Source organism: Larimichthys crocea, unplaced genomic scaffold (assembly GCF_000972845.2).
Source record: "Larimichthys crocea isolate SSNF unplaced genomic scaffold, L_crocea_2.0 scaffold33, whole genome shotgun sequence".
Classification (NCBI taxonomy): domain Eukaryota; kingdom Metazoa; phylum Chordata; class Actinopteri; family Sciaenidae; genus Larimichthys; species Larimichthys crocea.
Window position 1 is genome coordinate 417,487 of NW_020854355.1, and position 23,274 is coordinate 440,760.

Genomic DNA, 23,274 nt, shown 5'->3' on the forward strand with positions numbered 1-23,274 from the left:
TTTATTATTATTATATACTGTTGTTATTGTTGTTGTGCTCCAGGTACTGACGTGAACAGACAGTAAGTGACACAATCAGGCAGACTGGACCGGGCCTGTGGTTCCGTCCAGCTGCAGTGACCTGCTCGGTCCGTCAGGGGGCGCTGGCGTCCATCACAAACACAGCAGCAGCCGCCATTTCGCTGCTCGGAGCGGAAGAGGAAGCGTCCAACATCCTCCGGTAACACCGAGCGTGTCATGGAGGTCCCGGGACCGGACAGCGACTGGAGGAGCCCGCAGTTCCGACAGAAAGTGGTCGCTCAGATGTGAGAAAGCTCGGTTCTGTGTTCACTTTGTAGGCCAGTCGCTGGTTCTGGTTCCGATAGCCGGACGAGCTAAGCTAGCGTTAGCGCCGCAGGAAACAGCGTGACGTCAGACCGTGCTAATAAAAACAACAGAAAATTTAAACCGAGTTATAAAAAACAAAGTTAGCACGGGTCCATGGAGACACGTGGAGACGTGTGGTGATAGGTTCCGGTCCAGTCTTTAATTCGGCTCAGCTGAAACCAACAGAACCGAGTTTAACTGGACCTACTGTCAGGTTTCAATGTTAGCTTCATTAGCTGCTAATGTTAATGTGTTAGCTCTGCGTTAGTTCAATGTTAGCTCTGTGTTAGCTCTGCGTTAGCTGTGTGTTAGCTCAGTGTTAGCTCTGTGTTAGCTGTGTGTTAGCTCAGTGTTAGCTCAGTGTTAGCTCAGTGTTAGCTCTGTGTTAGCTCAGTGTTAGCTCTGTGTTAGCTCTGTGTTAGCTGTGAGTTAGCTCTGCGTTAGCTCAGTGTTAGCTGTGAGTTAGCTCTGCGTTAGCTCAGTGTTAGCTGTGAGTTAGCTGTGAGTTAGCTCAGTGTTAGCTGTGTGTTAGCTCAGCGTTAGCTCTGCGTTAGCTCAGTGTTAGCTCTGTGTTAGCTGTGTGTTAGCTCAGTGTTAGCTCTGTGTTAGCTGTGTTTTAGCTCTGTGTTAGCTCTGAGTTAGCTGTGTGTTAGGTCTGCGTTAGCTCAGCGTTAGCTCTGCGTTAGCTCAGTGTTAGCTCTGTGTTAGCTGTGCGTTAGCTGTGAGTTAGCTCTGTGTTAGCTCTGTGTTAGCTCTGTGTTAGCTGTGTGTTAGCTGTGAGTTAGCTGTGAGTTAGCTCTGAGTTAGCTCAGTGTTAGCTCTGTGTTAGCTCAGTGTTAGCTGTGAGTTAGCTCAGTGTTAGCTCTGTGTTAGCTGTGAGTTAGCTCTGTGTTAGCTCTGTGTTAGCTCTGTGTTAGCTGTGTGTTAGCTCAGTGTTAGCTCTGTGTTAGCTGTGAGTTAACTGTGAGTTAGCTCAGTGTTAGCTCTGCGTTAGCTCTGCGTTAGCTCAGTGTTAGCTCTGTGTTAGCTGTGAGTTAGCTGTGAGTTAGCTCAGTGTTAGCTGTGAGTTAGCTGTGTTTTAGCTCTGTGTTAGCTCTGAGTTAGCTGTGTGTTAGCTATGCGTTAGCTATGCGTTAGCTCAGCGTTAGCTTTGCGTTAGCTCTGCGTTAGCTCTGCGTTAGCTGTGAGTTAGCTCTGTGTTAGCTCTGTGTTAGCTGTGTGTTAGCTCTGTGTTAGCTGTGTGTTAGCTGTGAGTTAGCTGTGAGTTAGCTCTGTGTTAGCTCTGTGTTAGCTGTGAGTTAGCTCTGTGTTAGCTGTGTGTTAGCTGTGAGTTAGCTCAGTGTTAGCTGTGAGTTAACTCAGTGTGAGCTCAGTGCGTTAACGATCAGTGTGTTAGTGATCAGTGCGTTAACGATCAGTGTGTTAGTGATCAGTGTGTTAGTGATCAGTGTGTTAACGATCAGTGTGTTAGTGATCAGTGTGTTAGTGATCAGTGTGTTAACGATCAGTGTGTTAACGATCAGTGTGTTAGTGATCAGTGTGTGATCAGTGCGTTAGTGATCAGTGTGTTAGTGATCAGTGAGTTAACGATCAGTGTGTTAGTGATCAGTGTGTTAGTGATCAGTGTGTTAACGATCAGTGTGTTAACGATCAGTGTGTTAGTGATCAGTGTGTTAACGATCAGTGTGTTAACGATCAGCGTGTTAGTGATCAGTGCATTAGTGATCAGCGTGTTAGTGATCAGTGTGATCAGTGTGTTAGTGATCAGCGTGTTAGTGATCACTGTGATCAGTGTGTTAATGATCAGCGTGTTAGTGATCAGTGTGATCAGTGTGTTAACGATCAGTGTGTTAGTGATCAGCGTGTTAACGATCAGCATGTTAGTGATCAGCGTGTTAGTGATCAGTGTGTTAACGATCAGCATGTTAGTGATCAGCGTGTTAGTGATCAGTGTGTTAACGATCAGCGTGTTAACGATCAGCATGTTAGTGATCAGTGTGTTTCCTTTCAGTGAAGAGGCGATGAGGAAGGCAGGAACTGCACACACCAAGTCGAGTAACGACATGGAGAACCACGTCTACGTCAAAGCCAAGTCTAGAGTAAGTTCTGGATCAGGGTGGAGGGTCAGGGTGGAGGGTCAGTGTCGCTGCAGACTTGATGACATCTGTGTGTGTCTTTGTCAGGAGGAGTATTTGTCTCTGGTGGCGAGGCTCATCATTCACTTCAGAGACATCCGTGAGTATGACAGTAAACACTGAAGCTGCTGTGAGGGGATCGAACAGGCGACGTTCTAATCACCTGATGTGTCCTCTTTACAGACAAGAAGACGCTGGGAGGTCCGGGTACGTGGACTCTGTTTGGTCTCTGTTTGCTGTGTTCTGTCTCTGCTGGACCTGTCACTACCAGACTCATGGTGTTCATGATTTCTGCTGTGCATGTTGGAGCTGCGTAATATTGTCTGTTGTCTACTCTTCTGCTAGATCCCATGAATGCCCTGACTAACCTGACAGGGGGCCAGGGCGCCATTGGCATGGGGCCTCGCCCCACCGGTGCTCCAGTGGGTGGCATGGGGGCCATGGGGCAGATGCAGATAGGCCAGCATGCCATGGCAGGGGTGGCTGGAAACCCACAAGCCAGTGAGTGTTTCCTCCATGTGGTGTTGGGTGGTGCTGGCTGCGTCTGAACTTCATGTGTTGGTGTCAGAGCCGGTCTCACTTTCAGCCTCTGCTTTGGCACGTTGTGTGTGTTTGAGACTCCAGAGCGTCTCCTCAGACTGGTTCTGAGCTATAGACCGGGTCCGTCCATCATCTTCTTCTCGCTCACTCTACAGTAGGAGGTCCAGGCCAGATGCCGATGCAGCAGATGGTGCAGGCGCAGCAGCAGCAACAGCAGCAGCAGCAGCAGTCCATCCAGTTCCAGCAGTTCCAGCAGGCCCAGCAGGCCCAGCAGCAGCAGCAGCAACAGCAGCAGCAGCAGTTCCAGGTCCAGCAGCAGCTGAGGGCGCAGCAGCTGCAGCAGCAGCACCACCAGAACCAGCAACTTCAGCAGCAGCACCAGAACCAGCAGCAGCAGCAGCAGGCCCAGAACCAGCAACAGCAGAACCAGGTACACAACCACGGGGTGCAGACCAAAGAAGGTTTATCTTGTTGGGGCTCTGCAGGAGTGGAGCGGCTGTTACCATGAGGAGAGATGAGGCGGAGCTGGAGGGGTGGAGAGAGTCAGCATGTATCTTGGTGTGTTGTTCAGATGGTCGTGAGCTTTGGGTGAGGAGGTTGAGGAGATGTAGGAGAAGACAGGAGTCAGCTGAGGTAGTGAGGACGCCTCCTGGTCTGGGAAGGCCATGAGGTTCTGCAAGAGGAGCTGCACGAGGAGGACTTGTAGCTTCTTTATCATGCTGCCACCACCTCCCAGATCAGCTGTGAAAAGTCGATGGATGGATTAAAGGTCCAGTGTGTAGAATGAAAGTGTCAGTGAAGGAGACCGTGATCAAGTTCTAGCTCACACAGTACCTGATGTTAAACAAACTGATCAGGAGTTCAGAACCAGAACCACAATGTCTGCCTCACTTCATAAATGTAACATTACAGCTGACTTCACCTGACTCCATCTTCCCTCCCACAGATGCACCAGACGAGGATTCAGCAGCAGCAGATGGTGCAGTTGCAGCTCCAGCAGCAGCATGCTCAGGCTCAGGCTCAAGCTCAGGCTCAGGCTCAGGCTCAGGCTCAAGCTCAAGCTCAAGCTCAAGCTCAGGCCCAGGCTCAAGCTCAAGCTCAAGCCCAAGCTCAAGCTCAAGCTCAGGCCCAGGCTCAGGCCCAGGCCCAGGCACAAGCACAAGCACAAGCACAAGCTCAGGCCCAGGCCCAAGCTCAGGCCCAGGCTCAGACCATCCAGCACATGGTCCAGCAGCAGCAGGTTCAGGCCCAGAACCAGCCTCAGCCGGGTCAGATGGCTTCACACTCTCAGCAGCAGCAGCAGCAGCAGCAGCAGCAGCCCGGCATGGTGCCTCAGTCTCTGGCTGGACAGATGACGTCCGCTCAGCACGTCCCCATCAACTCGCTCAGTCAGCAGCAGCAGCAGCACCAGCTCAAGATCCAGGCCTTCCAGGTGAGACGGAGCAGGTCACTGCACACGGCTTCAGATATCTGCAGCCTGTAAAAACAGTTTGAATGACCTGCAGAGTTAACAGGATTCATGATGCACTGTTCTTCATGTCGACTGAGAGGTCAGAGACACGTCATATAACATAAAACACACAAATGTTTCCATAACCTCCAGTAAACTCTAAAGGAATGATCGTAGAAATCCACAGCAAGACTGACACACACCTGGCTGCTCAGGTGATCCTTAGTAATTAGGCAAGAACTGTCATCCAGATATGTCGTCACATACATTCACGTAGTGCAAACATCCACGATTAGTTATGAAGTGAAGTGAAAGGAAAGAGGAGCTCTGCTTCTGTTCACGATACATCAACAATAAATAATCTCACCAGGAGCAAACATTCGGGCTGCTGGGCTTTAGAGAGGAAAATCTTCTGAGGTGGTACGTGGAGTAAAAAGTTTTAGAAACGTTGATCTAGATCGTACGAGGACAGTGCTCGCTCTGTGAAAGTTTAAAGGTTAGAAACGCTTCTGGTGGACAACGGACCAAAACAGTGTTGAGACCGTGACGTGACATGAAGCTTCAGGGGTCTTTAAATCCCTGATCAGGGCCGATCAGGTCTTATCAGGTCCTTCATTATTCCAGGAAGTGTGTGCAGCGTCTGCAGATTGACCAGAATCACAACGTCCAGTAGTCCTGCTTACCCACCCCTCTGCTTGCATGCTTTGTGTGTGTGTGTGTGTGTGTGTGTGTGTGTGTGTGTGTGTGTGTGTGTGTGTGAAAGCAGGCCCGTGCAGCCTTGCAGCAGCAGCAGCAGGTCCAACAGGCGCAGCAAGCCGCAGCACAGGCGCAGCTCAACGCAGCCGCTGCAGCCGCCGCCACCGTACCTGGACAGGTGAGACTGCAGGCACCTCGGGCTCAGGTGCTTTATGTGTGAAGATCTCACTCCTGTCATCATATCACTCTGCACACCTGTCATACTGTGAATTATCACACAGCTGTCTGTTTGTTTACACTGAAACAGGAAGTAGAAGTCTGTTTACATGTTCCATCATAGAGTCGGTACATCACCTCGGTACTGTAACTGCTGCTGAGCCCGGTTCCGAACCACAGATTCAGTCCATCATAAACTGTGTGGATCACAGAGGTGAAGAGAGAAAGCGTTTCATTGGATGTAAAGTTAGGACACGCCCCCGAGTACAGGATGACATCGTCAACATGTTTTTATAGTTTGTCAGGAAAAGACAAACTCTAAAATACCATGAAGAACACCTGAAGACACTTGGACAGACACTGGAGGACAGAGGACAGTTTGACTTCATGGAGACTTTAAACTCTTTTCTTAATAACTTAAATAACTTGTTTTTGTTTTTTTTAGAAAAGAAATAAAACATTTATTATTTCAGCCACATGAGATTTTGTTTCAATGAATGAAATGTCGACTTAAAAATGAACAAAAACAATGAAAAGTTTATTGATGTGTAGTTCGTGGTTCCTCCTGCAGGGGGAGCTTCTTGTTTGTGACGTAGTATGAACCATTGAAGTGAGGACCTCTGTGCTTTGTGAGGACATATGTCTCTCAAAGGACTGTTTGAGGTTCAGTCGGGTCCTGGTTCAGTCAAGTCCAGGTTCAGTCAGGTCCTGGTTCAGGTTGGAGTGATGGTTCAGATCAGGGTCCTCACGTGTATGTGAAGACAAACCTTTGTGTGTTTGCTGCAGTGTCTGTCTGCCTCTCTGCTCACGGTCCTGTTGTGTCTCTGTTGTGTCTCTGTTGTGTCTCTGTTGTGTGTCCTCTGAAGTTGGTCCGTCCTGGGTTGCAGATTCCGGCCCGGCTGCCTCGAGCCCCCCTGAATCCCTCCATCCCTCCACCAAACGCTGCTGCTGCTGCCGCTGCCGCCGCCGCCGCCGCTGCTGCCGCGGTGGGAGGACAGCCAATGACACAGCAGGTATTTACCTCCCCATCCCGTCCTCAGTGTGCTTCTGTCTGTCCGCGTCGCTGCGTCCTTCTGCTTCCATGTTTTAGGGTCAGACGTGTCGCTAAGCTGGTCAGCTGATTAAACATGACCTGATAACAAACAAAGCAGCTCTGCGTCTCACGTCATGTAGAACTCAGACTGACGATGAGCTGTAGAGGCGACTCTGAAAGTCCGGCTCAGGGTTCGTTTAGTTCGACTGTTTGCCGACATGACACGGCTCGGTTCGTTAAAGTCTAAACGTGCTGCAGCCTCTCCTCCTGTGATTGGCTAATGCGCCCTCCCTTCTTGTCCAATGGTTTTCCTCCACAGGTACAGCAGCATTCGATGATGTCATCGCCCTCACAGGTGCAGCAGATGCTCCCGCCCCCCCAGCCGTCACCTCAGCCCCCCTCCTCGCAGCCCAACTCGGCCAGGTACGGTGTCCATTGAAGAAGCTTCAGACAAACAAAGCTCTGAGGCTCATCTTTAAAATGTCTCCACTTTCTGTTTCCTGTCTCCAGCTCCGGTCCCACACCGTCTCCGGGTGGATTCCAGCCCAGCCCGTCCCCTCAGCCCTCACAGAGCCCAGCCAACGCCAGAACCCCCCAGAACTACGGGGTCCCCTCACCTGGACCGCTCAATACTCCAGGTACGAACAAAAGGAATCAACCAATAGAACAGGCTGAGACCACGTGAGACCACGTGAGTCCAGGTAAATCACCTTATCATCTGTTGATGACCGAGTGACATTCAGTCTCATCGTACATCATGTTTACAACCAGAGAAGAACTTTTTTATATAACATTACTGATATAAAACAGTTTACAAAGTGTTTAAAAGACCTCCTGTCCTCCTGCTGTCCTCCTCCTGTCCTCCTGCTGTCCTCAGGTAACCCCACCTCAGTGATGAGTCCGGCTGGAGCTACGTCTCTGGAGGACCAACAGTACATGGAGAAACTGAAACAGCTGTCCAAATACATCGAGCCTCTGCGGAGGATGATCAACAAGATCGACAAAAACGAAGGTCCAGACACGACATGAGACATGACATGAGACACGACATGAGACATGAGGCATCAGACACAACATGAGACACAACATGAGACACGAGACACAACATGAGACACGACATGAGACATGAGACAACGTGAGACATGACATGAGACACGACATGAGACACGACATGAGACATGAGACATGACATGAGACATGACATGAGACACGACATGAGACATGACATCAGACATGACATGAGACACAACATGAGACATGACATCAGACATGACATGAGACACAACATGAGACATGACATCAGACACAACATGAGACATCAGACACAACATGAGACATGACATCAGACACAACATGAGACATGACATGAGACACGACATGAGACACGAGACACAACATGAGACATGACATGAGACACAACATGAGACGCAACATGAGACACGAGACACAACATGAGACATGACATCAGACATGACATGAGACACAACATGAGACATGACACGAGACACAACATGAGACATGACATGAGACACAACATGAGACATGACATGAGACACGACATGAGGCATCAGACACAACATGAGACACGACATGAGACAACATGAGACACGACATGAGACAACGTGAGACACGACATGAGACACGAGACACGACATGAGACACGACATGAGACATGAGACACGACATGAGACACAACATGAGACATGAGACATGACATGAAACAACGTGAGACACGACATGAGACGACATGACATGAGACACGACATGAGGCATCAGACACAACATGAGACACGACATGAGACATGACATGAGACAACGTGAGACACGACATACAACATGAGACACGGCATGAGACAACATGAGACATGACATGAGACACGACATGAGACATGAGGCATCAGACACAACATGAGACACGACATGAGGCATCAGACACAACATGAGACACGACATGAGGCATCAGACACAACATGAGACACGACATGAGACATGACATGAGGCATCAGACACAACTTGAGACATGAGACACGACATGAGACACGAGATGAGACATGAGGCATCAGACACGACATGAGGCATCAGACACGACATGAGACATGAGACACGACATGAGACATGAGACACGACATGAGACACGAGATGAGACATGAGGCATCAGACACGACATGAGACACGACATGAGACACGAGATGAGACATGAGGCATCAGACACGACATGAGACACGACATGAGGCATCAGACACAACATGAGACACGAGATGAGACACGAGATGAGACATGAGGCATCAGACACAACATGAGACATGAGATGAGACATGAGGCATCAGACACGACATGAGACACGACATGAGACATCAGACACGACATGAGACACGAGACACAACATGAGACACGAGACACAACATGAGACATGACATGAGACATGAGACACGACATGAGACATGACATGAGACATGACATGAGACATGACATGAGACATGACATGAGACATGACATGAGACACAACATGAGACTCGACATGAGACACAACATGAGACACGACATGAGGCATCAGACACAACATGAGACACAACATGAGACATGACATGAGGCATGACATGAGACATCAGACACGACATGAGACACAACATGAGACTCGACATGAGACACAACATGAGACACGACATGAGGCATCAGACACAACATGAGACACAACATGAGACATGACATGAGGCATCAGACACAACATGAGACACAACATGACATGACATGAGACATCAGACACGACATGAGACACAACATGAGACATGACATGAGACACAACATGAGACATGACATGAGACATCAGACACAACATGAGACACAACATGAGACTCGACATGAGACTCGACATGAGACACGACATGAGACACGACATGAGGCATCAGACACAACATGAGACACGACATGAGGCATGAGACACGAGATGGGACATGAGGCATCAGACACGACATGAGACACGACATGAGGCATTAGACACGACATGAGGCATCAGACACGACATGAGACACGACATGAGGCATCAGACACGACATGAGACACGAGATGAGACATGAGGCATCAGACACATCATGAGACATGAGACACGAGATGAGACACGAGGCATCAGACACAACATGAGACATGACATGAGACATCAGACACGACATGAGACATGACATGAGACATCAGACACGACATGAGACACGACATGAGGCATCAGACACGACATGAGACATGACATGAGGCATCAGACACGACATGAGACATGACATGAGACATGAGACACGACATGAGGCATCAGACACGACATGAGACATGACATGAGGCATCAGACACGACATGAGGCATCAGACATGACATGAGACATGACATGAGACATGAGACACGACATGAGACACGACATGAGGCATGAGACACGACATGAGACACGACATGAGGCATCAGACATGACATGAGGCATCAGACACGACATGAGACAGACATGAGGCATCAGACACGACATGAGACACGACATGAGGCATCAGACATGACATGAGGCATCAGACACGACATGAGGCATCAGACACGACATGAGGCATCAGACACGACATGAGACACAACATGACGCGGGACACGACACGGGCCATGAGACAGGAGTGACACTGTGTTTGTGTGTCCACAGACAGGAAGAAGGACCTGAGTAAGATGAAGAGTCTGCTGAACATCCTGACTGATCCAAACACCAGGTATCAGCTGATCTGTGATGTCACGTCCTCATCTGCAGTGATCGGCTGAACATTTGACCTCTGTCTGTCCTCTGTCCTGCAGGTGTCCTTTGAAGACGCTGCAGAAGTGTGAGATCGCCTTAGAGAAGCTGAAGAACGACATGGCCGTGGTGAGGACCACTTCCTGTCTCTGTGTCCGTCTGTTGGACGGATAGACTTCCTGTTTGTAACACCTTGTCTCTGTGGTTTCAGCCGACCCCCCCGCCCCCCCCGGTGCCCACGAAGCAGCAGTATTTATGTCAGCCCCTGCTGGACGCCGTCATGGCCAACATCCGCTCTCCAGTCTTCAACCATTCTCTGTACAGAACCTTCGCCCCCGCCATGACCGCCATCCACGGCCCACCCATCACGTACGTGCCACTGCACATCTGCAGCCAATTAGAGACGAGAACTGACAGACTGTCTAAAATCTGGACGTAGTCTCTGTGACGTCCCCGCGGACTGTCTAAAACCTGGACGTAGTCTCCGTGACGTCCCCGCGGACTGTCTAAAACCTGGACGTAGTCTCCGTGACGTCCCCGCAGACTGTCTAAAACCTGGACGTAGTCTCCGTGACGTCCCAGCGGACTGTCTCTGATGGTTGCAGACAGTGATACAGACTTTGTTGACTTTTGAGGAGAACTTCTTGGGGAGGTCACGGCATGAAAACAGTGATGACTGATAGTTTCTCCTCGTCTCCTCATCAGGGGTCCAAATGTCTCCGGTCGAAAGAGGAAGCACGAGGAGGACGAGCGGCAGACGATCCCGAACATCCTGCAGGGCGAGGTGGCTCGCCTCGACGTCAAGTTCCTTGTCAACCTGGATCCTTCGTTCTGCAGCAACAACGGCACCGTGCACCTCGTCTGCAAGCTGGGTGAGTCCTGCATGGGCCCGAACCGGGCCCAGGTTCAGATCTTCAGTCTGTTGATGAGATGTTGTGATCTGAACGTTGTGTTTGTGTTTGTTCACAGACGATAAGAACCTTCCCAGCGTTCCTCCTCTGCAGCTCAGTGTTCCTGCTGATTATCCAGACCAGAGTCCATACTGGGCTGACGACGAGGACCAGTACGGTGAGACCAGCAAGACCCACCGACCACATGACCTGTGTCTGACCACATGACCTGTGTCTGACCACATGACCTCTTCTCCTGCAGGTGCGAACAGCTTCCTGCAGACGGTCCACAGAAACATGACGTCCAAACTGCTGCAGCTGCCCGACAAGCACTCGGTGACGGAGCTGCTCAACACCTGGGCCCAGAGCGTCCGGCAGGCCTGCCTGTCTGCCGCCTGAAGCCCCGCCTACTGCTGACATCACCCCTGACACGCACACACACGTTTACACGGACACTACATCATGATCTCACCATGAATCTCTGTTACTTAAGCGTTGTTTAAAGGTTCTTTTCAAACATTCAGTGCTGAAACATTTGGAACTGGTCCGAGAGATCGCCTCGACCCGGATCCACCAAAGTGTCCGATAAGTTTCTGTAAAGATCGGACTGAGCGGTTCTGGACGTACTGAGGCGACGCTCTGGGACCAGTTCCAAACTTTTTTTGAACCTTTTACGTCGTTCAGACTGAGAAAATCCAGAACGAGCCTTTAAAGGATGAAGGCTCATGTTTCCCACGCTCCTCTTCGGTCCTGAACGCTCCATGACGGGCTCGTGTCATCCTGACACTGTTCCTGGTGGATTGTGGGTAAATCAAGACTGACGGTGTGTTCAGGCGCCCTTCAGTCCGACAGCAGGTTTCAGTTTGTGTAAATAACATTTACTGTTTGAAGCTTCAGACGGGAAACAAGGAAACTCATTTATCCTGACATTTAATCAGCTCCCTGAATGCATCACGTTGTTTTGTATCACGGCGATCGATGATGTCACGACGATCGATGATGTCACGACGAACTCTCAAACTCGTTTGTATGCTTTGATTTTCAAAGTGAGAAAATGTAGAAATGTATTTTTTTTGCTATCAGAAATAAAAATGTTAAAATTCAAACTGCTTCAGTTCCTGAACGCCACGTTAAAGAAACTTCAGCTTCAGTCCCTGAACGCCACGTTAAAGAAACTTCAGCTTCAGTCCCTGAACGCCACATCAAGGTAAGTTTTCAAAGTTTTCTTTTTATTAATTTCTGAGTTTGTGAGAAAATAAAAAATCGTTTGAAGTGACAAAATGTTTTATTGAGACTTAAAAACTTAAAAAACAGACGACTGCTCAGAAGCTGAGCGAGAACGCTCTGTACGACAGGTTGGTGAACACGTCGATGTGATCGCTGCTGCCGGCCGCCGTCAGAACCTGAAAACACAAAACATGACATTTAATGCAACGCGGTGAGTTCAGGGTCAGCCAGAGAGAAAAGACATGATGCATTCACTGACTCACCCGGTGCTCTGTGCTGTTGGTGTTCAGCTGCAGTGTGTTCAGGCTCTGAGGCGTGCAGGGAATCTGAGCTTTGACTTCTCCACCCAACAGGCAGTGAGACACAAACGGACCTTCACCTACAGCCAGGATCTGAGGAGGAGCAGGGGGAGGTTAACGCTGACACACTGTCTCTGGGCGGAGCTTGGGTGGGTGGGCGGAGCTTACCATGTCCTGGTGGAAGGCGGCCTGTCTCTGGCAGCCGCTTAGCGGGAAGACGGAGGTCGGCGACAGCGAGCGGAGGTGCCACAGAGACAAAGACGGACCTCCACCACAGAGCTGAGACACAAACCACAAACACACCGTTAAAGTCCAAAAGAACCGGGCCAGAGAGGCGTTCAGGGGGCGTCGGTTTTCTTACCATCCAGTCCGAGTCAGTGGTCAAACAGCTGATCCATTTACCGACCTGAGGCCGAGCGCAGTTCTGAAACAGAAACACGACGGGTCAGAACGCGCTGCAGCACCAACACGACGGCACAAATGGACTCGATTCCTCACCTCGTACTTATGGACCTCGATGCAGTGAACGGACCGACCCGTCCGGCTGTCTGGAGACACCAAGAGCTCATTAAAACACGTCGACATGAATGCATCACACTACACCTTACAGAGGCAGGACTCTGTTGGTCCTGGTTCTGGACTAAATGAGACCCGGTTTGACTCACCCCACATCCTCACAGCTCCGTCCTCGCCCCCCGACAGGATCTCGCCCTCACGCTCTCTCACGCTCACACAGTGGATGTAGTCTGAGTGACCCTGCAGCACCGACTGAAAACCAGAACCAGAACACAGATCAAGCTGCAGGACCGAACCAGAAGCAGAACATGAAGACAGTCACCTGGACACACCTTGAAGGCGCCGTGCTCCAGGTCCAGGATGTGGACGTTGTTGTCTCCTCCACCCACGACCAGACTGTTATCCTAAACAGACAGAGAGACAGACGGGTCCATGAACAGAGAGACAGACGGACAGAGAGACAGGTCCATGAACAGAGAGACAGACAGGTCCTTGTGGACTCACTCTGGGGTTCATCGTCATGGCATTGATCTCTGGGATCTCCAGACTGGACCTGAAGGAGACACGAAGACGTCAGACAGACAGACAGGTCACAGGCAGATAGACAGGCAGGTCACAGGCAGACAGACAGACAGACAGGTCACAGGCAGATAGACAAGCAGGTCACAGGCAGATAGACAGGCAGACAGGTCACAGGCAGATAGACAGGCGGACAGACAGACAGGTCACAGGCAGATAGACAGGCAGACAGACAGACAGGTCATAGGCAGATAGACAGGCAGACAGACAGACAGGTCACAGGCAGATAGACAGGCAGACAGGTCACAGGCAGATAGACAGGCGGACAGACAGACAGACAGGTCACAGGCAGATAGACAGACAGGTCACAGGCAGACAGACAGACAGGTCACAGGCAGATAGACAGACAGGTCACAGGCAGACAGACAGACAGACAGACGGGTCACAGGCAGATAGACAGACAGGTCAAAGGCAGATAGACAGGCGGACAGACAGACAGGTCACAGACAGACAGACAGACAGACAGGTCACAGACAGACAGACAGATCACAGGCAGATAGACAGACAGGTCACAGGCAGATAGACAGATCACAGACAGACAGACAGACAGATCACAGGCAGACAGACAGACGGGTCACAGGCAGATAGACAGACAGGTCAAAGGCAGATAGACAGGCGGACAGGCAGACAGACAGACGGGTCACAGGCAGACAGACAGACAGACGGGTCACAGGCAGATAGACAGGCGGACAGACAGACAGACAGACAGGTCACAGACAGACAGACAGGCAGGCTCACTTGTAGTTTGGTCTTTTGGTCCAAACCGGTTTGACGTTCTGAGGAAACCAAAATCAAACATTAACAAACGCTTTAGCGTCTTTCAGCATCTTTGTTTCTGTTTGCTGTCTGAGTCGTATCGACCAATCACGTGTGAGCGGACTACAGATGATGTAACACATCAACACGTTCTGATTGGCTGAGATGAAAAGACAATGAGTCTGACGTCTTGTTATCGCCTCAGATGGTCTGGTCTGAGATCAGTCAGTCTCTGTGGTTCTGGTCTTGGTTCTGGTCTGAGATCAGTCAGTCTCTGTGGTTCTGGTCTTGGTTCTGGTCTGAGATCAGTCAGTGTGGCTCTGTGGTTCTGGTCTTGGTTCTGGTCTGAGATCAGTCAGTCTCTGTGGTTCTGGTCTGAGATCAGTCAGTCTCTGTGGTTCTGGTCTAAAGACCTTCTTGATGAGCTCGCTCCAGCTCCAGGCGCTGATCTCTCCGTTCCCGGCGCTGAGCAGGTGACAGTCGGTGGACAGCAGAGAGAAGACCGGACCTTCATGAGCTGACGAGAGGTCAGAGGTCAGTGAGCTTCATGCTAGCGTTGTGGTCACATGATGAGATCAGCTGTTTGAAACATGACTCAGCTGTGAGCGACGAGAACTCACCTGTGAAGGTCAGAACTGGTTTCTGACTCAGCGCGGTGGCGTCCGGACTCAGAGCTGCAGACAGGCTGAAACACAGCGACGACTCATTATTAATTACTGATTACAAATAACACAGTAAAGAGCCGTTAACGAGCTCTCTCAGGTGATTGGCCGCTGTCTCACCTGAACACGCCAATCTCTCCGTAGTTGTTTCCGGCTGCCAGAAATCGACCGCAGGGAGAAAAACTCTGAGAGAACACGGACATGTGGAGCAGCTGCACACAGAGCGATACAGCGTTACAACAACGTCACAACAACGATACAACGTCACAACAACGATACAACGTCACAACAATGATACAACGTCACAACAACGATACAACGTCACAACAATGATACAACGTCACAACAATGATACAATGTCACAACAATGATACAACGTCACAACAACGATACAACGTCACAACAATGATACGTCACAACAACGATACAACGTCACGACTATACAACAACGATACACCGTCACGACTATACAACAACGATACAACAACGTCACAACAATGATACACCGTCACGACTATACAACAACGATACAACAACGTCACAACAATGATACAACGTCACAACAACGTCACAACAACGATACACCGTCACGACTATACAACAACGATACAACGTCACAACAACGATACACCGTCACAACAACGTCACAACAACGATACAACGTCACGACTATACAACAATGATACAACATCACAACAACGCCACAACAACGATACAATGTCACAACAATGATACGTCACAACAACGATACACCGTCACGACTATACAACAACAATACACCGTCACAACAATGATACAACAACGTCACAACAATGATACAATGACACAACAACAATGCAACAATGTCACAGTGATACAAAGACAGAACCACACAGGTAAACTCCTTTTATGGAAGTGACTTCCTGATGGGCCGGTCTCCTCGGGCTCTGATTGGCTGATTTCTCTGAATGTTAATTAAACGCCATTCTAACAGCTCTGATGTCATCACCCGTCTGTTTCTATTAGTCATGATGTCAGACCTGCTGGATGTTTCTCTCTGGCGCCATCAGGTGGTCGTTTGAAGAATGACACACACACTCACACACACACACACACACACACACACACACACACACTCACACACTCACACACTGTTTCTAATATTTCATGAACTTCATATTTCACGCTGAACGTGCTGACGTCATTGTTGTTGTTGTTGTTGATCAAACTAATTAACCACATCTGTGACGTCACCAACACAAAGCGGGAACAGTCTCACCTCGACGGGACCCATGACACCGAGGACGGAGCGGCAGGTCCGGATACAAGAGGAGCGGAGAGCCCGGTCAGAACAGAGAGTCCGGGTCGGTCCGGGTCAGAACAATCACGAGCGATGCAGAGAGGGAAAGCGTTCAATACGGGCGCGGATATATGACGTATGACGCGTGGGAATATGACGTATTTAATGCCGCAGGGGGTTCTGGGACATGCAGTGCACAATCGAGCAGTGTTTGGACATGAAAATATAAAAATCTAATTAATTAATATAAGGAATGAAAAACAAATGAATATAAAAACTAAACATTTTATTATTTTGACTTTTATGATGAGACACGAAACAGTGACGTCACGTTACTGAACAGCTGTTTATATGACGTCATAATATTTAATCATTGTTTGTCAGGTGTGTTATTATTCTTTATATACTGATAAGGTAAATCAATATGTTTATTGATTTCATGTTTTTATTACAGCGACAGACAAACTGCTCTTTAATGTACAATCAGAGCGACTGACACAGACTGTCTAAAACCTGGACATAGTCTCTGAGACGTCCCCACAGACTGTCTAAAACCTGGACGTAGTCTCCGTGACGTCCCCGCAGACTGTCTAAAACCTGGACGTAGTCTGAGGGGCGCCAACGCCGCGCCGCACACGCCGCGCTCATCATGCGCACAATTCAGGTCCAGCAGCAACCAGCGAGGAAAAGTTTAAACAACGTTACAGGACGTTCCGGTGCGTTGTCCGACGTTAGTCTGAGGTTTCCTCACGGGGCACACAGACCCGGTCCGAGCCGAGCCGAGCTGGTGGCTGATCATGGGCAAATGGCAGCCCGAGACACATGTGGACCTGCTGATTAATTATGCATCATTTATTGTTTCTCACAGTTTGTTAAGGACTACACATCATCTGGGTATCAGCTCAGGACCAATCAGGGCTGGCTCAAGAGTGAGTCAGTCTCAGAGACTACATCCAAGTTTTAGACAGTCTGTGTCTCGGGAGACTACGTCCAGGTTTTAGAACAGTCTGTGGTCTTGGCGGAGACTGTCCAGTTTTAGACAGTCTGTGGGGACGTCCAGGACTACGTCCAGGTTTTAGACAGTCTGTGGGGACGTCCCGGAGACTACGTCCAGGTTTTAGACAGTCTGCGGGGACGTCACGGACTATGTCCAGGTTTAGACAGTCTGTCGGGGACGTCCGGAGACTACGTCCAGGTTTTGACAGTCTGCGGAGACGTCCTCAGAGACTACGTCCAGTTTTAGACAGTCTGCGGAGACGTCTCGGAGACTACGTCCAGGTTTGTCCAGGTTTTAGGACAGTCTGCGGGGACGTCTCGGAGACTACGTCCAGGTTTACGTCCAGGTTTGAGACAGTCTGCGGGGACGTCTCGGAGACTATGTCCAGGTTTACGTCCAGGTTTTAGACAGTCTGTGGGGACGTCTCAGAGACTACGTCCAGGTTTTAGACAGTCTGCGGGGATGTCTCAGAGACTATGTCCAGGTTTTAGACAGTCTGTGGTCTCGGAGACTACGTCCAGGTTTAAGACAGTCTGTGTCAGTCGCTCTGATTGTACATTAAAGAGAGTTTGTCTGTCGCGTAATAAAACATGAAACAAATAAACATATTGATCTACCTATCAATATATAAGAAAATAACACACCTGCAAACAATGATTAATAAGATGACGTCATATAAACAGCTGTTCAGTAACGTAACGTGACGTCACTGTTTCGTGTCTCCTCATAAAAGTCAAAAATAATAAAATGTTTAGTTTTTATTATCATTTGTTTTTCATTCCTTATATTAATATTCATTGATTATTTCATGTCCAAAACATGTCGATTGTGAAGATGTCAGAACCACCTGGGCATTAAATACGAGTCAATATCCGCGCCGTATTGAACTCTTTCCCTCTCTGCAATCGATGTGTGGATTGTTATGACAAGGAACGAAAAGGAATATATGTTTGGAAACGGGATTCTGTTTATGTAACGGGACTCCTGTTTAAGAAAGGGACTATCTTGTTATGACCCGGGCTCTCTGGCTTCTCTGTTTTCTGGACCGGGCTTCTTCCGCTCCTCTTGTAAGTCCGGGACTTTTTTACCTGCCGCTCCGTCCTCCGGTTTTTTCTTGTTTTTTTTGTCATGGTTCCCGTTCGAGGGGTGATGTGGAGACTTTGAGTGAGTACTCTGTGCGATAACTGTTCGTGTTGCGACTGAGACTGGAGGAGGGGCGGGCAGGGTGAGAGGGACTGTCCCGCTTTTGTGTTTGTTGACCGTCCCGCTGTGGTGGTTCATTAGTCTTGATCATCTCCACCCACCAACCACACTGATCTGTTCCTGAGCACGTGCCCGCGTGCCACTGCCAACTGTCACTATTGCGTCTCAGTTCTGCCCTCTCATCGGGTTGGAACCAACAGCGGGCGGGGGAAGGGAAAAAGCTGAAAGCATATCATAGCAATGACCAGACCGGACTGGATATCCAATCATTTTTTTCCAATATTCTCTGCCCACTGATTACAATCGAAAAACTATAATCTCAAGTGTAGATTTTCACTCAGTAATTATCAAACTTGATGGTCGGGCCGGATGTTTTTGGTTGGTTGGAACCCCCACTATAAGTCCACATGTTTACGCCAAGTTTTAGTTTTTACCATGCTAGGTCTGTGATTTTGGTGGTTCCTGAACCAGTAACGTGTTTTTGTGGACTTACTGTATGTGTTGTATGTTTCTGCAGTAACCAGTACATTGTTTGATGTATAGACTTTTTAGTTCCTCATTTTCCCAATTTCTTTAATCTACCCAAAACCATTTTAAAAAAAAAAAAAACAATTCACAATTTCACGAGCGTCATTTCTTATCATGGTTTTGTTTAAAACAAAAACTATATTATTTTTTTATGTATTATTTATAATTATATTTATTGTATTATTATTTTTCTTAATTGCATGACGTCTTTATATTATAATTATATTTATCTTTGTATGACACACGTTACTTTTGTACTGCTGAGCCCCACATGTAACTTTTACCTTCAAGTGGAATTTTTTTTTAATAGCGTAAGACTTTGGACTTTTCACAGATGGTTCCAGGTTTGATTATTTTTTAATTTAACTATTCGTCAATTTGATTTAATTACGTTATTTGATCTTTTCATGTAAACGATCTTTTAAAGTTTCAACTGGCTATGATTCTGTTTAGTCATTTGCTACTACCCTCCTTCATTCGGCTTTGTTCCACTGATTTGTCAGCCCTCAATAGTTTGCTTCTCACCTCCCTTCCCGTACCCAAGAGGCTCTGTTGGCTAAACATACATGGCAGATGACCATGGGACTCGACTTCGCATCTTATGATTTGTTGTACCACACATTTTGTTTACTTCCCACCCTTCAGAGTCACCTTTCCTGTGTGTTGTCATGAAATGGCGTTGTAACTACACCTTCTCACAAGAAGTAAATCAAGCCCATCGTAAAAAGCTCCCGGCACCACACAACAAACCCGAGTGCCCGAGACTACCACCACACCATCCAACCGTCGTCACCACTCACGAGCAGTCGGCCCTGAGAGCCAGGCCCATCAGTCCCCACCCCCCCCCTCTCAATTCACCTCCCCCACGGCCGCTACTGGTGGCTCGTAGTTTGATTTCCCTGCATCTTGTTTTTCTGTCCTTTGTAATGACACGTGACACTTGTTGATGTATTTGCTACTCACCGTTGTTGTGGTCTCTTTCCTACTATCGCCTTGGTTCTTTATCCTGGCATGACATGGTGAGCGGTTTGTCTCTTAGCTCATTGGTGGTGTGCCGGGGGTTGGAGGGTGGAGGACGTGTATGTCTTTTTGCTTTGGGATTTTCCCCAATCTTTCTCCATCTTTTGTCTCGTTGTGTTTCCAATGTGCGTGACGTGTTGGGGCTCGGACGGTGTTGTCCTGGTAGTCCGGGTCATCTCGGATCTTGTCTGCGACGTGCCGTCAGAATGGCCTTTGACTCGTGTTGGGATATGAAAAATTGTTGACGGTGTTGTCTATAGTGTGTCTGTCTTGACCGGAGGAATGATTTTGTTCTCGTGTAAGAAAATATTCACTGAATGAATATCTTTTTTGTATCATCAGTGCCGGTTTGTATATGTAATGTTCTCGTTATATTTATGTGCCCGCTCCTGTAATGTGCTGCCGTTATATTTCTCGTTTTAATGTGCCGTTTGTTGAGCTGATATGTATCCTAGTTGCTTCCTTAATTAAAACGTAATGTCTCGTTTTTTTTGTTTATAAATTACTCCTTTTTTTCCGTACTCTTGCCTGTGACTCAGTTGTAATGTGCACGATGTTATTTTAAAAGAAAAAAAATAAAAAAATTTTAATTTCCGTGAGCAATGATGTTAGATCGAGTTATAATGTGATGATTTTGATTAATATATATTTATATATGATGTAATAAATGTATTGTTTTGAATGTCTCCGTATTGATTGTAAAAATGTGACCGCCTAGTAGCTCGATGTTGACTGCTAGTTGCGTCCTTGTGTTGGTGTGTTTGGTAGGTGGGATTTGGGGTAGTTGTGGTGGTCGGGGGACACGGGAAATATAGCCACCGGTCCAGTCTCGATGTGTTCTAGATCGTGCCGTAAAAATTGATATCGTTGTCCCAATGTATTAGTCTAGGTCACGTGGCCATCTCGTTTGTTGTCTCGTCGTAGACGTAATGTATCGTCTATTTTTTTTACTATTATATTATCTCTTTTTGGAGTTGTTTTTGCCGATCTGGTGTCTGTCCTTTGTGCCGTTGTCCATCGTATAACGAAAGGTCGTGCCTTTCTTCTCTTGACCAGTTTTACTTTCTTGCTAAGTTTGCTGCAGATTTGTGTCCGTGTGTATCCCTTTTCCTAAAAATTTTACTACCTTTGGTGTTTACTTCATTGTTTTTTTTTTTGTTTTTGCCGTTTATTGTATCTTTGTTTTTTTTGTGACTTTGCCTTTTTTGTTTTGATCTTTCTTAGTGTTTTGTTATTGTTTTTTTTTTTGTTCTAGTCGTTACGTTTGTTTATATGTATCGTCCCCCGTTGGTATTCAAGTCGTTCGGGTTGCAGTTGCTACAAGTGTCGGTGGGTGGGGATGTGACGTTTGTTGATCGTTTTGTGTTTATAGAGTCGTGACGTGGTTATCATTGTGGTGTGAGGACGTGTTGTATCGTGTTTGTGTACGTATATTGTTGTGAGTGTGTGTGATAGTGGGTGAGCGTTTGGGATCGTGTTGTCTAGTCGTGAGGCGTTGATAACGGCGTTTGTACGGTGTATGTTGTTGTCGTCGATGTTGTGAGGACGTGTTGTGGTATTTGTGTAGTAGTTGTGAGTGTGGAAGGGGGGTGTGGTAGGTGTGTGTTGAGTAGGTCGTGGGTGGAGCAGGGGGGTGGGGTGTGGATGGTATCCGTTGTGTTGTGTAAGTATCTATGTGGGTTGTAGACGTGGGATGTAATCGTTGTTGTAGAAAAAGTTGGTTGTGGAGTGTGGTGGACCGATTGGTATGTGACGTATGTAGTATGAGTGGATGTGGCCGGTTGGTGGTGTAGTGTCATGTTGAGTTCGTGGAGCGGTGACGCTTGGGGTGGATGGGGTGGGGTGGGTGTTTTGGTTGAGTGTGGGGTGTGTTGTGATCGGTAGTGGTGGTGAGTTGTGGAGGGGGGGGGTTTGTGGGGATGCCTAGGAAAGTGATCGTGTTGGCTGGGCGTGGGGGTTGGTGGGGGTTATCGTTGTGTATAGTCGTGAAGTTGGGGGGGGGGGGGGGGGTGGGGGTGTTGTGGGGTACGGTGTGTTGGATAGTCGTGAGCAGTTGGTATCGTGTTGCGTAGTGCGGGCAGTTGGTGTATCGTGTTGCTGTATAGTCGTGCCGTATCGTTGGTGTAGTAATAGTGCGTGACCGTGTGTATCGGTGTTGTGAGCGTTGTGCTATCGTTTTGTTGTGAGTGTATCATTGTTGTGGGGTTACCGTTGTATCCTTGTTGTGACGTGTTATCATTGTTGTATAGTCGTGACGTTGTGTATCTTGTGGTGTGACGTGTGTCTCATTGTGTGAGCGTTGTGATCATTGTGTGACGTTTTTGTCTCAGTTTGTTTGTGACGTATCATTGTGTGATGTTGTTGTATTAGGTCGTGACGTTGTCCGTGTTGTGTGTCTATCGTGACGTGTGTCTCATTGATGTGACGGGTGTGATCGTTGTTGTGTAAGTCGTGACGTTGGTGTGTGGTATCGTTGTTGTCTAGTCGTGATCGTGGTTATTGTTGTTGTCTCGTCGTGCGGCTATCGTTTGTCCGTTGTGACGTGTATCTTTGTTGTGTGACGTGTTTATCATTGTGACGGTGTGTGCAAGTGTGTATCATTGTAGTGTAGCGTTGTATCATTGTTGTATCGTGTGGGAGACAGTGTATCATTGTTGTGACGTGGTTGTATTTGTTGGGTGTGGACGCTTTGGTATGTAATTGGTGACGTTGTATCTGTGGTTGTGACGTGTTATTCATTGTTGTGAGGTTTGTATAGTGTGACGTTGTACGCGTTGTGTATAGTGGTACGTTGTATCATGTTGTGAGTTGATATCGTGTTGTATAGTAGTGAGTGGTCAATCAGTTGTGGTGTGTAGGTGTGTACGTTTGTTGGTGATATTTCATGTGTTGGATGTTGTTGTTAGCGTGACGTGTTAGTGTATCGGTTGTATAGTCGGTGACGTATCTTTGTATGTTTGACTGTTTTGTACATGTGTGTGCACGTGTTTTTTTTTTTATTGTTGTATTTCTTGACGTTTATTCTTTAACTGGTTTTACGTTTCAATTTTTTACATACATATACATTTGTGTTTTATTGCGTGATTGGAAGATTTCGTAACGCTTGTATGCGTCTCTGGTGTGAAGGCTGCTCCGAC

General features: G+C 48.1%; 3 protein-coding genes across 8 annotated transcripts in view; 2 read left to right on the plus strand and 1 right to left on the minus strand.

Annotated features, from left to right (window-relative positions):
• Nucleotides 1–147: 147 nt before the first annotated feature.
• On the plus strand, nt 148–3,398 carry LOC109140834 (mediator of RNA polymerase II transcription subunit 15-like; the record flags this gene model as incomplete). The annotated part of the gene is made up of 7 exons (XM_027276245.1): nt 148–305; nt 2,378–2,465; nt 2,550–2,601; nt 2,685–2,708; nt 2,847–3,002; nt 3,197–3,349; nt 3,397–3,398. Coding segments are annotated over exons 1-7 (543 nt in total), but the record flags the coding sequence as incomplete, so codon positions are not given.
• A 676-nt stretch (nt 3,399–4,074) lies between these two features.
• LOC104936304 (mediator of RNA polymerase II transcription subunit 15) lies at nt 4,075–12,177 on the plus strand. 5 transcript variants are annotated; one of them, XM_019268892.2, is made up of 12 exons: nt 4,075–4,473; nt 5,255–5,365; nt 6,291–6,416; nt 6,756–6,859; nt 6,947–7,074; nt 7,314–7,448; nt 10,098–10,161; nt 10,244–10,310; nt 10,393–10,550; nt 10,887–11,053; nt 11,151–11,249; nt 11,334–12,177. In XM_019268892.2, the coding sequence occupies exons 1-12, from the start codon at nt 4,264–4,266 to the stop codon at nt 11,468–11,470; spliced, it is 1,506 nt and encodes a 501-aa protein (XP_019124437.1). In that variant the 5' UTR covers nt 4,075–4,263; the 3' UTR covers nt 11,471–12,177. The 5 variants fall into 5 exon arrangements, with proteins under 5 accessions (XP_019124437.1, XP_019124436.1, XP_027132110.1 ...); XM_019268891.2 differs by having other exon boundaries at nt 4,076–4,473; nt 5,258–5,365; nt 6,270–6,416; XM_027276309.1 differs by having other exon boundaries at nt 4,076–4,473; nt 5,258–5,365.
• Nucleotides 12,178–12,337: 160 nt separating this feature from the next.
• The window catches only part of thoc6 (THO complex 6), an 11,351-nt gene continuing 414 nt past the window's right edge, over nt 12,338–23,274 (minus strand). The window contains exons 1-13 of one of the 2 annotated variants that reach the window (XM_010752312.3): nt 16,369–16,475; nt 15,231–15,322; nt 15,069–15,133; nt 14,862–14,965; nt 14,431–14,468; nt 13,618–13,666; nt 13,446–13,517; nt 13,263–13,365; nt 13,096–13,145; nt 12,959–13,021; nt 12,766–12,876; nt 12,562–12,690; nt 12,338–12,474 (exon numbers count right to left, since the gene is read on the minus strand). In XM_010752312.3, coding sequence (XP_010750614.1) covers nt 12,394–12,474; nt 12,562–12,690; nt 12,766–12,876; nt 12,959–13,021; nt 13,096–13,145; nt 13,263–13,365; nt 13,446–13,517; nt 13,618–13,666; nt 14,431–14,468; nt 14,862–14,965; nt 15,069–15,133; nt 15,231–15,322; nt 16,369–16,383 — 972 coding nt within the window. In that variant the 5' untranslated portion in view covers nt 16,384–16,475 and the 3' untranslated portion in view covers nt 12,338–12,393. Of the gene's footprint in view, nt 12,475–12,561; nt 12,691–12,765; nt 12,877–12,958; nt 13,022–13,095; nt 13,146–13,262; nt 13,366–13,445; nt 13,518–13,617; nt 13,667–14,430; nt 14,469–14,861; nt 14,966–15,068; nt 15,134–15,230; nt 15,323–16,368; nt 16,476–23,274 lie in introns of those variants that run through there. The other variant, XM_027276311.1, reaches the window with a different exon arrangement.

Bases quoted from the DNA above. Each gene is read 5' to 3' on its own strand.
- LOC104936304 (XM_019268891.2), top strand. From the start codon at position 4,264: ATGGTCCAGCAGCAGCAGGTTCAGGCCCAGAACCAGCCTCAGCCGGGT. The intron at 6,860-6,946 runs GTACGGTGTCCA...TCCTGTCTCCAG, and splicing joins TCGCAGCCCAACTCGGCCAG to CTCCGGTCCCACACCGTCTC. The intron at 10,162-10,243 runs GTATCAGCTGAT...TCTGTCCTGCAG, and splicing joins CTGACTGATCCAAACACCAG to GTGTCCTTTGAAGACGCTGC.